The sequence below is a fragment of the Rhinopithecus roxellana genome, chromosome 12, assembly GCF_007565055.1.
Source record: "Rhinopithecus roxellana isolate Shanxi Qingling chromosome 12, ASM756505v1, whole genome shotgun sequence".
NCBI classification, from domain to species: Eukaryota; Metazoa; Chordata; class Mammalia; order Primates; family Cercopithecidae; genus Rhinopithecus; species Rhinopithecus roxellana.
In genome coordinates, this window is record NC_044560.1 from 111,109,448 (window position 1) to 111,123,515 (window position 14,068).

General features: G+C 53.8%; 1 protein-coding gene across 3 annotated transcripts in view; it reads right to left on the bottom strand.

Annotated features, from left to right (window-relative positions):
- Positions 1-698: 698 nt before the first annotated feature.
- WDR62 (WD repeat domain 62) overlaps positions 699-14,068 on the bottom strand; it is a 51,740-nt gene continuing 38,370 nt past the window's right edge. For 2 of the 3 annotated variants that reach the window (XM_030942554.1, XM_010368802.2), the window contains exons 19-32: positions 13,743-13,865; positions 12,391-12,524; positions 9,021-9,073; positions 6,208-6,426; positions 4,940-5,067; positions 4,498-4,601; positions 4,041-4,151; positions 3,664-3,801; positions 2,942-3,056; positions 2,721-2,847; positions 2,588-2,639; positions 1,816-2,451; positions 1,132-1,289; positions 699-1,039 (exon numbers count right to left, since the gene is read on the bottom strand). In XM_030942554.1, coding sequence (XP_030798414.1) covers positions 779-1,039; positions 1,132-1,289; positions 1,816-2,451; positions 2,588-2,639; positions 2,721-2,847; positions 2,942-3,056; positions 3,664-3,801; positions 4,041-4,151; positions 4,498-4,601; positions 4,940-5,067; positions 6,208-6,426; positions 9,021-9,073; positions 12,391-12,524; positions 13,743-13,865 — 2,359 coding nt within the window. In that variant the 3' untranslated portion in view covers positions 699-778. The remainder of the gene's footprint in view (positions 1,040-1,131; positions 1,290-1,815; positions 2,452-2,587; positions 2,640-2,720; positions 2,848-2,941; positions 3,057-3,663; positions 3,802-4,040; positions 4,152-4,497; positions 4,602-4,939; positions 5,068-6,207; positions 6,427-9,020; positions 9,074-12,390; positions 12,525-13,742; positions 13,866-14,068) is intronic. The other variant, XM_010368803.2, reaches the window with a different exon arrangement.

The following is a 14,068-nucleotide window of genomic DNA, read 5'->3' on the forward strand; positions in this document are numbered from 1 at the left end:
CTGAGGCAGGAGAATCGCTTGAACCTGGGAGGTAGAGTTTGCAGTGAGCCGAGATCACACTACTGCACTCTAGCCTGGGTGACAGAGCAAGATTCCATCTCAAAAACAAAAATAAATAAATAAAAAGATGGGGTTTCACCAAGTTGCCCAGGCTGGTCTCAAACTCCTGGCCTCAAGCGATTCTCCCACCTCAGCCTCCTGAGTAGCCAGGATTATAAGTGCAGGCCACCATACCCAGCTTGGGCAAGCCTGTTCATGGGTCCTCAGCTTCCCCTGTTGCAGATGGGGACACCACCACCCTGGACCTTGTGGCATCTACTGTGGCCTTGGCCCAGAGGCCCCGAGCCGTGATGTGGCAAAGCATGGGCTGCTGGGCAAGGTAGGCACATGGTGATCACAGCAGCTCCAGTGAGTTCTCAGGCACTGGCAGGGGGCAGGTAAGAGGGAGGGGCTGGCTCCTCCCCGGGGCACAACTGGGCCCCACTGGGTAAGCACCTCACATTGGTCTGCGGCAGCTCTGTGGGCAGTGTGGGAGGACCGGCCCTGATCATGGCTACAGTTCCTGAACTTCCTGGGAATGCTGGTCCTGTGCTCTCCACTGACAGACACGAGTCCTCTGGGCATCACCCTCTACCCTCCCTCCCTGCTTCCACCTGAAGAGGGCTTTGTGCATAGGCCCAAACAGACACCAGGAACCATTCCTCCAAGCTGTCAGTTTATTCGCTTAAAATACCTAAGTCCTCAGAAGCAGCAGGGCTGTGGTGGAGGGGCTGCACCCTCAGTGGCCCCGTGCCTTCCTCCGTACAGCCTGCACCAGCAGCTCCGAGTAGTGTTCCAGCAGGGCCTGCAGGTCTGGGCTGGCCAGAGGGCACAGCGTCGGTGGGGAGGGGGGTCCTGGGCTGGGCAGGGCCTGGGCTGGGGCCACACTGGTCCCCACCAGGCATTCGGCCTCCAGCTGACTGTGGATCCACAGGAAGGTGGAGACCAGCTCAGTCCGTGCCTGCTGCTGCCTGGTGTCCACCTGGCCACTGGAGATCAACTGCAAGGGATGCCAGCCTTGTCAGGGGCCACCAAGGCCAGGCGGTCCCAAGAGACCCCTCAACCCTTTCCCGACTCTGGGGTTTGGCTCACCACACGGTAAAGGTCGAGGGCTTCTTGGAAGGTGGTCTGCAGCCTGTGCAAGATGTTCCCTACCCTGTTCAGCTCAAGGGGGGACGGGGGCAGGGCTTCAGCCGGCACCCAGGGCTCACTCCAGCGGGCAGGGCTGCCCTGGAATAGACCAAGTACACCTGAGGTAGAGAGGAGGGAATGAGCAAGATGAGCTGCATTCCATTGGTGTGAGCTGCCAGGGTAGTTGGGTGGACTCCATGCTGTCCTTCTGTCTGGAACTCTTCTCTGGGTCCCCAAGGCTCCCTCCCCTTCACTCCCACAGGTCTCTGCTCCAATGCAGCCTCTTCCCTGAAGCCTCTTCTCGTCCTCTGGTTTGTAATCCAACCCATCCACACCCTGCACTCCCTCGCCCTCCTCTATCCCTCCTGAGCATGTGTCACTTTGTGATACATATGACGGGTTCTGTAAAGGTTTAGTCTGGGCATTGCCCCCAATGAAGATGTCAAGTCTCTGTTTTGTCTACCACCATGTCCCATGTCCCAGGGTCTAGCACAAAGCCCAACATGTAATGCTTATTAAAGTTAATGAACGAATGAATGAATGACACAGTTCCTGCGGGCAGGTCAAGTGTCCATCTTTGAAGCTGAGCCAGCTAGCACACAGGATGAGCTTAGGGGACAGTCCTTGCTCCAGGGCTGTACTCACCAGAGGTGGACTCCAGGAGGGAGGCAGTGCCGCCAGGGATGCCAGGCCTGGCCTCTGGAAGCTGGGGGCTACTGGGGTGGGCAGGAAGGCCAGGGGACTCAGGAGCTGGGAGACTTGGGCGAAAGGCAGAGCCATGGAGCCTCAGGGTGCTCTCGTCCATGGGGCTAGGGGCTGGGAAGCTCACTGCTGGGATGGTGACGCCAGGCTGGGCATCCACAGGGGGCAGCAAGAGCCCGTCACAGACACTTGACAGGGTCAGTCTCAGGTTGGCCCGGGCCTCGTGGTTGCCCCAGGAATGCAGGGCAGGCTCTTGGCCCTCGCTGCCCAAATTGGGTGTTGCTGCAGCGGTGATGGCCTGAAGCTCCTGGCCCAGAGAGGCCAGCTCCCCAACAGACGATGGCCTACGGAGGGGCTGGGCCAGCGTGGCCACGATAGGGCCCTCACTGTCACCGAGGGAGATGCTGCGTGATATCCTGGCACGGGAGCTGGCAGTGGCCTCCATGTAGGAACAGGTGGAGGGGGTGTGGACACCCTGAGCCAGGCCTGGGGTGGGCGCAGAAGTGGGCGTTGGGAGCTTCCTGTCTGTGGGCAGCACGGAGGCAGGGACACAGGACGCCAGGCTCGTAAGGCAGGGGGCTGTAATGAAAGCAGATGGCACTGACTCCCCTACACAGAGCTGACGGCTAGGGCCCCCCCTGCCCCACAGCTCGGCTGGACATCCGGCCCCTTGCTGAGAAACCCAGGGTTGTCCGTCTGGGACTGGGACACTCACGTGGTGGGCGCCAGGCCTCCAGGGTCTCTTCAGCCTTCCCTGCAGCGAGGACCTGTAGGCACAGCTCTGAGGTGAGGACAAGACCTCGGGGTTCCCAGCCCCATGCCCTGAGGGAGGTGGCCCCAGTACTCACGTGGGTCCCGTCTAGGGAGGCGTAGCCAGTATCTGCTCTGGGCTGGCTTCCGCCTCGGTCCATGGGTTTGACCTCTGGAGACTTCACGAGGCGCTGGGTTGCCCGGGGAGGGAAGGTGTGGGTGAACCTATAGGAAGGAGAGCAGGGGGAATGATTCTCATTCAGCTTGCTCCGGGGCAGTCAAGGAGCCAGAGGGTGGGCTGTGCTTGGCCAGCTTCTACCTGGATGCCTTCTGGAGGCTTGAGAGGAACTGCGTGGAGATGCTCAGGCGTGGGTTGAAGAAGTACTCTTCAGCTTCAGAGGCCTCCACGTCTCCCAGAGCTGCAGGGAAGAGCTCTAGGGGAACATCCCCAGGTGACCCTCATAACCCTTCCTGCCAAGCAGCCCCGGCCCCAGGCCAGCCAACAGCCCAGTGGGGCAATCCCCAGAAACCCTTATGTGCAGACACAGGGTACAAGCAGGGGCAGTGGGCAAGGAGGCATCGTGAGGCTTAGGTCAAGAGTGAAGCAACAGGCCAGGCACGGTGGCTCACAACTATAATCCCAGCACTTTGGGAGGCCAAGGCGGGCGGGTCACCTGAGGCCAGGAGTTCGAGACCAGTCTGGCCAACATGGTGAAACTTTATCTCTACTAAAAATACAAAAAATCAGCAAGGCTTGGTGGTGTGCGCCTGTAATCCCAGCTACTCGGGAGGCTGAGGCAGGAGAATCGCTTGAACCAGGGAGTTGGAGGTTGCAGGGAGCCGAGATTGCACCACTGCACTCCAGCCTGAGCAACAGAGTGAGACTGTCTCAAAAAAAAAAAAAAACAAAACAAAAAAAAACGGAGCAGGTGTTCTCCACTCACCCTCCCGGCCCTGCTGGGGAGCCAACTCCAGGGACACCAATGCTGTGCCCAGGCTGCACAGATGGCCTTGGCAGGTGCGGGTGAGGCAGGGTCCTACCTCTGCAGGGGGACTCAGTCAGTGTCTCGAAGTGGTGGCGGAGGAACTTCTCCTGCTCTGGAGTCTGGGGTAGGGAGCTGCTGGGGACGCTGGGTCCCTCGGGCAGGGACAGCTCATCTTCTGTGGGACCTGCGCATCCTGACAGGGAAGGAGGGGAGGGACAAGAGGAACCAACACCATGAGTCACAGCAGACGCCACCTGAAATGTAGAAAGCAGGCCCCACCCATCCCTGCCCTGTTGCCTGCAGGCTGAGAAGCAGGGATGCCCGTGTTCCAGGCTCAGTGGGCTCCAAGTGCAGGGCCTGTGCTTAGACACTGTGACTGGCCCTAAGCCAGGCCCGAGCAGCGATTCCCCTGTGTGTCTGGCCCCTGCTTACCTGGGAAATGGGGCAGCAACGTGGCAAACCGAGGGGCGGGGTCAGGAGGCGGAGCTGGGGAGTGGATGGCCGCGAAGCTGCATTCCAAGTCGGCCTCTGACTCCCCCGAGTCTGAAGGAGAGAGTTGGGGTCAGGAGCCCACAGCCTGACCATTCAGGTGAGCCAGGGCCAGGGCTATGTTTCCCTGGGCTCAGTTTCCCCATCTGGAGGAGGGATGATAAGAGCACCCACCCACCGTTTTATGAATGAGGGAAGTTCCACATCAAGGAGGTGGCAGAGCTGGACTCTCAGCTGTAGGCAGCTGGGCCCAGAATCCTCAGGCAGCAGCTGGGACCACATGTGTCTTCCTTGACAGACTCTGAGCTTCAGTACTGGGTCAAAGTCACCAGTGGTGCCCAGCAAGGGGCCTGGCTGAACGCACAGACTGTCACAGGGTCCCTGCCTGCCGTGCACTCACCCTCAGGCGGGCTCTGGTCGTTTGGGCTGTCAGAGGACACCCTGAGGTAGGAGTTGCCCTGCTGGTCTCCAGGCCTGACCTCCGCCTCCTTCCCACAATACTGGCTGCAGTGCCAGTGGGGGCAGAGAGAGAATAAGAACTTCAGCTAGAGACTCAATAGCCAGCTCCACCTGGAGCCCCTAGGCACCCGTACCTGCTGCTCCTGCAGGAGCACTGCCTCAGCCTCCCCGCCTCCTCCAAATGTCCCCTCCTTCCCCCAGGTCAGGCCCTCCTGTACCCCACCTGGAACCAAGGAACTAAGGCTGGGCTCCTGCCCCATGCAGGCCACAACTGTCCCCACTCCCACAAGCCCACTGGGAAGGCAGAGAACAGTTCTTCCAGGGTGCAGCTATCAGCTGGGGCTTCCTCCAACTAAAGCTCCTTTAGTAGAAAGGACACCCACCTGTCTGTCCCTGTGACTGTCACTTCTGCCTCCAGAGAGTAGAGGATGAGCTCACTGGCCTCAGATGATTCCTTCTGTTGGGGGAGGAAGGAGGGGTGCCCACGGCCAGCTTCCTGGGGACTCTCTGACTATGGGGAAGACAGCACAGCCATTCTGAAGCAGCCATGGCTGGGGCCACTATTATGCCAGGAACCATGCTGGCTGCTGGAGGCTGTGACCCAGGGCCTGTGCCACACACTCTGCTCACAACCAGCTTGTCCTGGGCTGCCCCTGCATTATCAGTCCCTTTATAGATGAGGAAGAGGTATGGCACCAAAAATAGGAGGTCCAACCCTCTACGTGTCTATTTATATGAAGTTCAATAATAGGAAACCCAGTCCTTGGTTAGAGGTCAGAATACTGGTTATCCTGATGCAGGGACCTGACTTGGAGGGGCAGAAACCTTCTAGGAGGTAGAACACACTCCAGATTTTACCCAGGGTAGTGGACGTATATGAATTACACAGATAGTTCATCAAGCTGTATACCTAAAATCTGTGCATGTTACTGGATGTATATTGTACCCCAATAAAGATGACAAATTATAGGATAGAATAAAAAGGAATTTTGTTTGGAAAATAGTAGAGTAAGAGCTAAAGTTGCACGGGCACCTCTAAGAGCCCAGGCCCTATGCTTAAGCATGGATTCCTGTAAAAGCCCTCTGGGGCAGAAGAGATTGTTATTACCATTTAAAAGTTTTTTTTTTTTTTTTTTAAAGAAAACAAAACAAAACAAAACAATTTAAAAAATATTTTTGTAGAGGTGGGATTTTGCTATGTTGCCCAGGCTGGCCTTGAACTCAAGTGATCGTTAAGTAATCCTCCTGCCTTGGCCTCCCCAAATGCTGAGATTAGAGGTGTTAGTCACTGCCCCTGGCCCCATTATGACTACTTTTTAGACGACTGAAGCCCAGAGAGGTAAGCCTCTTACTCAACGTCACACAACAGGAATGGGTAGGGTCAGGGCTCCATCTACCCAAATGTCCCCCACTTGGGTACAAGCCTGCTCTAGCATCCAAGCTCTTAACCCCCAAGTGACTCACTTTCCAACGACTCCCTGTCTGCCCTAGGAAGTCTTGCTGTGCAACAGTCCCGGGGCTCACCCTCCTACCCTTTACCGCCTCATGTAATCCTCCCTGCCCCCATGGAATGGGAGTCAGCCTGAGGCGCCAGGCCCGGGGGCCGTCACAGTGCCAGGGCTACAGGCCAGGCTGTGGGGGAAGTGCGTACCTCACTCAGCAGGCTGGCCAGGCTCTGTGGCTCCACTGAATCCAGAATGGAGTTCTCCAGACTCTCGGGCTTCATGGGGGTAAAGTAGCAATCCAGGTCCTGGGCATCCAGGATGGTCTTGAGGGGCTCTTGGCCAGCCCGCTCTGCCCAGCGGCCGTGGGGCTGGTAGCTGCGCTTGGCATGGAAGGCTGAGCCATCTGCCACATCATCATCCCCTAGCTTGAAGGATATGGGACAGTCAGGCACCCGGCTGAGTGCTCACTCACTGAGGGGAGCGCCACAGACATTTCACACAGCCCATCCGGGCTCCTGGCTTTCAATACCATTCAGAAACAACTTCCAGGTACGTATCTCCAGCATGAACCTTTCTCTTTTTTTGTTGTTGTTGTTTTTGAGATGAAGTCTTGCTCTGTCTCCCAGGAGGGAGTGCAGTGGCGCGACCTTGGCTCACTGCAACCTCCACCTCCCAGTTTCAAGCAATTCTCCTGTCTCAGCCTCCAGAGCAGCACCACCACACCTGGCTAATTTTTGTGTTTTTAGTAGAGATGGGGTTTTGCCATTTTGGCCAGGCTGGTCTCAAACTGCTGACCTTAAGTGATCCGCCCGCCTTGGCCCAAAGTGCTGGGATTACAGGCATGAGCCACTGTGCCCAGCCCATTTTGTTGGTTTTTGGTAGAGGTGGACTCTCACTATGTTGCCCAGGCTGGTCTCAAACCCCTGGGCTCAAGAAATCCTGCTTCGGCCTCCCAAAGTGCTGGGAATGCCCAGCTGGGATTCATGAACTTTTCTCTGAAACTTCAGAATTGCACATGCGATTGCTCTACATCTCTGTATGGATGTCTGGTAGGTATTTCAAAGTTAACATGCTGACAACTCAACTCCTCATTTCCTCCACACAAACCTGCTCCTCCTAAAGCTTCCCTGTTTCAGTTGTTTTTTCCAGTTGCTCAGGCCCCAACCTTGGGATCATCCTTCATTCACCTCTCTTATTCTGTCTCTTATAATCCACATTGTCTTTCTCTTCTCTTTTTCTTTTTTTTGATACGGAGTCTTACTCTGTCGCCAGGCTGGAGTGTAGTGGCATGATGTCGGTTCACTGCAACCTCCGCCTCCTGGGTTCAAGTGATTCTCCTGCCTCAGCCTCCTGAGAAGTTGGGACTACAGGCACACACAACCATGACCAGCTAATTTTTCTATTTTCAGTAGAGACGGGGTTTTACCATGTCGGTCAGGATGGTCTCAATCTTTTGACCTCGGAATACACCCGCCTCGGCCTCCCAAAGTGCCGGGATTACAGGCGTGAGCGACGGCACCAGCCTCTTTTTTTTTAAGAGACAAGGTCTCGCGCTGCTGTCCAAGCTGGAGTGCAGTAGCACAATCGCTGCAGCCTCCAACTCCTGGGCTGAAGCGATCCTCCTGCCTCAGTCCCCTGAGTAGCTGGGACTATGGGTGTGCACCACCATGCCTGGCTATTTTTTTTTTGAGACGGAGTCTTGCTCTGTCACCCAGGCTGGAGTGCAGTGGCGCGATCTCGGCTCACTGCAAGCTCCGCCTCCTGGGTTCACGCCATTCTCCTGCCTCAGCCTCCTGAGTAGCTGGGACTACAGGCGCCCACTGCCATGCCCGGCTAATTTTTTGTGTTTTTACTAGAGACAGGGTTTCACCGTATTAGCTAGGATGGTCTGGACCTCCTGACCTCATGATCCGCCAGCCTCAGCCTCCCAAAGTGCTAGGATTACAGGTGTGAGCCACCGTGCCCAGCCATGCCTGGCTATTTTTAATTTTTTGTAGAGATGGGGGTCTCACTATGTTGCCTAAGCTGGTCTTGAGCTCCTAGCGTCGTGGCCTTTACAGGTATAGGCTGTTATGACTAGAACATTCGTCCCAGTATCTGCCTGTTTCACTTGCTTCAACTCTGATCAAATATCATTTTCCCAATGAGGCCTTTCCTGTTTACTTAAAACTGCCACCCCCTAACACTCCTTATTTTCTCTATTTTTATTTTTTTTATGAGACAAGGTCTTGGCTCTGTTGCCCAGGCTAGAGTGCTGTGGTGCCATCTCAGTTCCCTGCAGCCTCGACTTCCCTGGCCCAAGCAATCTTTCCACTTCATCCTCCTGAGTAGTTGGGACTACAGGTATGCACCACCACGCCTGGCTAATTTTTAAATTTTTTGTAGAGATGGGGTCTCACTATGTTGCTCAGGCTGGTCTTGAACTCCTGGGCTCAAGCGATCTACCTGCCTTGGCCTCTCAAAGTGCTGGGATCACAGGTGTGAACCACCGTGCTGGGCCCCTGTTCTTATTGTCTTTTTTGAGACAGGACCTCACTCTGTTGCCTAGGCTGGAGTCCAGTGGTGCCATCTCGGTTCCCTACAGCCTCAACCTCCTGGGCTCAAATGATCCTCCCGCCTCAGCCTCCTGAGTAGCTGGGACCACAGAGACGCATCAGTGTACCTGGCTGACGTATTTTCCTTCTCGATTCTTTTCCCTCCACAGCACTTATCAGCACCCAACATACTACGTCACTTACTTATTTAATGGGGACACTGTTCCTCACCCACACAGGCAAGTGAGCCTGTGAAGGGAGAGGCTTTTGTTTCCCTTGTTCACTGTTGTGTCCCTGACATCCAGAACAATACCTGGCACAGGGCACTGATCATGAACAAAGAGCTGTCTCACTGAGCCTGGAAGGATGACAGGGCTTCTCCAGAGAATAGAGAGACATGGAAAGGAAAAAGGGCTTCCAGAAGGCAGAGCTGGGGAGGCGTTTCCTCTGCCAGCCCCTGAGCAACCCTCTCCCTGAAGACTTACCAGCCGCTTTGCCCACAGTGGCAGCTTGCCGTTGGTTAGCAGGCATCGAGGATCTGGACAGAAACACACAAAATCCATGAAAAGAGGACAAACATCCCAACAAACAGGCCACATACATAACCGGGCAGTCCCCAAAGAAGCAACACCACAACCCAGAGGTCAGAAGGCTCAACAGCACCGGGTGTCAGGGAAATGCAAACTTAAACCGTGGGACACGATATTTGACTCACAAGACTGACCGAGGTGACAAAGCTTAATACTACCAAAGGATGGCAGGAAAAGTGTGGGGACAACGGAGAGCCTAATGCAATGTAGGGTGGAGCAGTAACCGGGTTTGGAGAACTCTGGGGTTCTCTTTTTTTTTCCCTCTTGAGACAGAGTCTCGCTCTGTCACCCAGGCTGGAGTGCGGTGGCGCGATCTCAGCTCACTGGAAGCTCTGCCTCCTTGGTTCATGCCATTCTCCTGCCTCAGCCTCCCAAGTAGCTGGGACTACAGGCACCCACCACCATGCCCGGCTATTTTTTTTTTTTTTTTTTTTTTGAGACGGAGTCTTGCTGCGTCGCCCAGGCTGGAGTACAGTGGCATGCTCTCGGCTCACTGCAAGCTCTGCCTCCTGTTCATGCCATTCTCCTGCCTCAGCCTCCCGAGTAGCTGGGACTACAGGCGCCTGCCATCACACCTGGCTAATTTTTTTGTATTTTTAGTAGAGACGGGGTTTCATTGTGTTAGCCAGGATTGTCTCGATCTCCTGACCTTGTGATCCACCCGCCTCGGCCTCCCAAAGTGCTGGGATTACAGGCGTGAGCCACCACACCCGGCTAATTTTTTTTTTGTATTTTTAGTAGAGATGGGTTTTCACTGTGTTAGCCAGGATGGTCTCGATCTCCTGACCTTGCACTTTGAGAGGTTGAGGTGGGAGGATACTTGAGGCCAGGAGTTCAAGACCACCTGGGCAACACAGTGAGACCTTTTCTCTACACACACCATCCCCTGACACATACGTACTTAGTTGGGTGTGGTAGCTTGAGCCTGTGGTCCCAGCAACTCCACAGGCTGAGGAGGGAAAATTGCTTGAGCCCAGGAGGTCAAGGCTATAGTGAGCTATGATCGTGCTATTGCACTCCAACCTGGGCAACAAAAAAAGTGAAATAAAATTAAAAAAATAAAATAATAAAACAACTTTATAAAAGTAAAAATAACCCCTCACATTTTGAGGATGCCTAGGAGTGGTCTCTGTCTCCATAGCCTCATTAACAGTGATGTGAAATCAAGAAACCTAAATGGCTACCTGCAGGGGAATACCTTAAAATTTCGGAGGCCTCTGCTTTGTATTCACCAATATACAGGTAGATGAGAGACTTTGTAGAGGAAAAAGATTTCGGACAATATCCACAACAGAATTCTATTTATTTTTACTTATTCATTTATTTTTTGAGACGGAGTCTTGCTTTGTCACCCAGGCTGGAGTGCAATGGCACAATCTCAGCTCACTGCAACCTCCACTTCCCAGGTTCAAGTAATTCTCCTGTCTCAGTTTCCCAAGTAGCTGGGATTACCGATGCACGCCATCACGCCCAGCTAATTTTTGTATTTTTAGCAGAGATGGGGTTTCACCATGTTGGCCAGGCTGGTCTCAAACTCCTGACCTCAGGTGATCCACCTGCCTTGGCCTCCCAGGGTGCTGGGATTACAGGCGTGAGCCACCGCACCCAGCCTCAAACACATCTTTGATGCCTGGTCAGGTGGTGTGAGTAGATGAAGCTGACTACAGTCTGCCCTCAGAAGTGATCACATGCTCAGATGTGGACAGCTACAGCAATTGGCTCAGAAGTGGGTACACCAGTCATACCAGGAACATGAGTCACACAACCCTAAGACTCTGCTTGAGCTACTATAGGAAAGAGGTGTTCTATTCTCTATGGAGTTTTTTTTTTTTTTTTTTTTTTTGAGACGGAGTCTCGCTCTGTGGCCCAGGCTGGAGTGCAGTGGCCAGATCTCAGCTCACTGCAAGCTCCGCCTCCCGGGTTTACGCCATTCTCCTGCCTCAGCCTCCCGAGTAGCTGGGACTACAGGGGCCCGCCACCTCGCCCGGCTAATTTTTTATTTTTTATTTTTTTAGTAGAGACGGGGTTTCACCGGGTTAGCCAGGATGGTCTCGATCTCCTGACCTCATGATCTGCCGGTCTCGGCCTCCCAAAGTGCTGGGATTACAGGCTTGAGCCACCGCGCCCGGCCTCTATGGAGTTTTATAAGCCTGTAGTTGCTGGGGGTATCTTTTCCCCTAGTAAAGGCAGAGTCTGTCCATCAGCAAAGCCAACATGAAGAAAAGCAGAGCCAAAAGATACAAAAAAAATCTTCCTATTAACATCATCTGTCTATCTGGGTCCAGCCACGCTGAAAGCTAATTCTCTCCAATTTTCAGGTACCAAAAAATTCTCTTCCTTACTTAAGCCTGGTTGCTTTTATACTGAAAGAGTCTTGACTGATATGTTTATTGAGTTTCTTTCTTTTTCTACAGACAGGGTCTCACTCTATTGTTCAGGCTGGAGTGCAGTGGTGTGATTATAGCTCACTATAACCTGGAATTCCTGGGCTCGAGCAATCTTCCTGCCTCAGCCTTCCAGGTAGCTGGTAATATAGGTGTGCACCATCAGGCCCAGCTAATTTTTTTCTTTTTGTAGGAACGGGGTCTTGGTATGTGCCAGGCTGGTCTCAAACTCCTGGCCTCAAGTGATCCTCCTGCCTCAGCCTCCCATGTAGTTGGGACTACAGATGTGTGCCACTATGCCCGGCTAATTTCTTTAAATTTTTTTTGCATAGATGGGCTCTCGCTGTGTTACCCAGGCTGGTCTCGATCTCCTGGCCTCAAGTGACCTTCCCATTTCAGCCTCCCAAAGTGCTAAAATTCCAGGTGTGAGCCACCATGCTAAGCCTGATTACTGAGTGTTATTTATTTTATTTATATTATTATTATTTTTGAGACGGAGTCTTGCTCTGTCACCCAGGCTGGAGTGCAGTGGCACAGTGCCACTGCACAGTGGCTCACTGCAACCTCTGCCTCCCAGGTTCAAGCAATTTTCCTGTCTCAGCCTCCCTAGTAGCTGGACACACGCCACCACGCCCGGCTAATTTTTGTATTTTTAGTTGAGACAGGGTTTCACCATATTGGTCAGGCTGGTCTGGAACTCCTGACCTCAGGTGATCCACCCACCTTGGCCTCCCAAAGTGCTGGGATTATAGGTGTGAGCCACCACGCCTGGTCAACTCCTGAGTTTTAATATGTGCCAGGCCCTGTAAACAAAGTCATGGGCAAAACCCAGCAATGATTCCCTACACTGACATAGTTCAAAATAGGGCCCCTTTTCCAACCTGGATCCAAGCTGTCTTTGGATGGTGTCTTCAGCATCTCTTCTGGCTCACACTCTTCCTCCAGATCATCCTCTGTCTGCTCTCCAGGGCTCAGGGAGCGAATATCACTAGGTGTGGACACATACGTATCCTGCCTAAAGCCAGGAATGAGGACGGTAAGGAGAGAATACAGGCAAACGGGCTGGTGGTGGGGACTTGCCTAGGGCCGGACCCTGTGCTAAGCTCCATGTTAACATATTCTTGGCTGCTGGTCAAGATGGTGCTGGCAAGTCTCTCACTTGACACTGTCTCCCCACTAGAAACACATCACCACAATAGATGAGATTAACAAAGGCCAGACTACAAATGAACACAAACTCTCTCAGGGTCACAGCAATGGGATGGAAAGCCAAGCAGACAGTGGGACTGCAGTCCTGTGTTGGGCTCCCTATAGGTGGCAGCAATGATGGTGGCTCCTCCCGAGTACAGGAAACTAAAACTCCCTTGGCATGAGGTAGGCACTGAAGCCAGGGCCCTGGTTCATAGCTTAGGGGTGGAGCAGGAGTCTCAAAACCAAGATGATACCTCTAATACCACCTCAGGACCTCAGGACCAGTGGCCCCTGTTAAGGCCTGATCTCCACAGTGCCCTGGGAGCCACATGGAGCCAATGGCAAAAACAGACACACCCAGCAGCAGGAGAGAAGAAAAACTAAAAAACCTCCCACTCAAAATGAGCAACACCCAAACCAAAACCTCAAATCAAAAACTAGAACATGAGTTATCTGCAAATAAAACTGGCTTTGCTACATAAACACTTGAAAGAAGTATATTTAGAAGATTCAAAGAAGTGAAGCTACAGCTTTAAGGTGGGAGTAAGAGGACACTGCGGTCCCACTGCAGCCTTCCCCTCAGACCCCCTCCCTACCCACCCTTCCCCTTGGCTGGCCGGTCTGGGACTGCTCTGTTCCCACAGCCACTTGGGGCATCCCCCATCACAGTGCTCAGAGGTTCGCCAAACACTTTGCTTTTCCACTTCAACACCCTTCTCATGGCCAGGTGCAGTGGCTCACATCTGTGATCCCAGCACTTTGTGAGGCCAAGGTGGGAGGATCACTTGGGCCCAGGAGTTCAAGACGAGCCTGGGCAACACAGCAAGACTCTGTCTCTATTATTTATGAAAATTTAAAAACCCCACAAACCTTTTTGTATGTATTACTGTAACTGCATATTCAAAGTCTGTCTCCCCGACCCAGCTGTGAGTGTGCTAAGGGCAGGGCCCAGGGCTGTCTTGGCCACTGCTGTATCCCCAGCATCACTCCATGGGGCCCCAGCAGGGACTCATTCCTCTGGTAGGACAGGGGCTGCCAGGACCTGGGGTGGCCATTCTGCTTCCTGTCCTTTGTGTGCTGCTGCTGCTCCTGGTGGTTGATCTCCAGCAAGTGCTGCTTCATGCAGTTGGTGATCTCCGGGCCCAGGTGCCAGATGAACACACAGCTGTGGAGGCCAAAGAGAGACACGCAAGGCAGAGGAAGAGTGAGCATGGGAGCTATTGCTGTGGCTGACCCTGAAGCCACCCTCACCACAGCCTGGACCCCATTCTCCAGATGCTCCTGGAAAACACACCCCTATCCGCTTAGTGCAGGGATGCTGGACTCGCCACATCCATGCCCTGGACCCAGGTCTGGGGCATCTCAGCA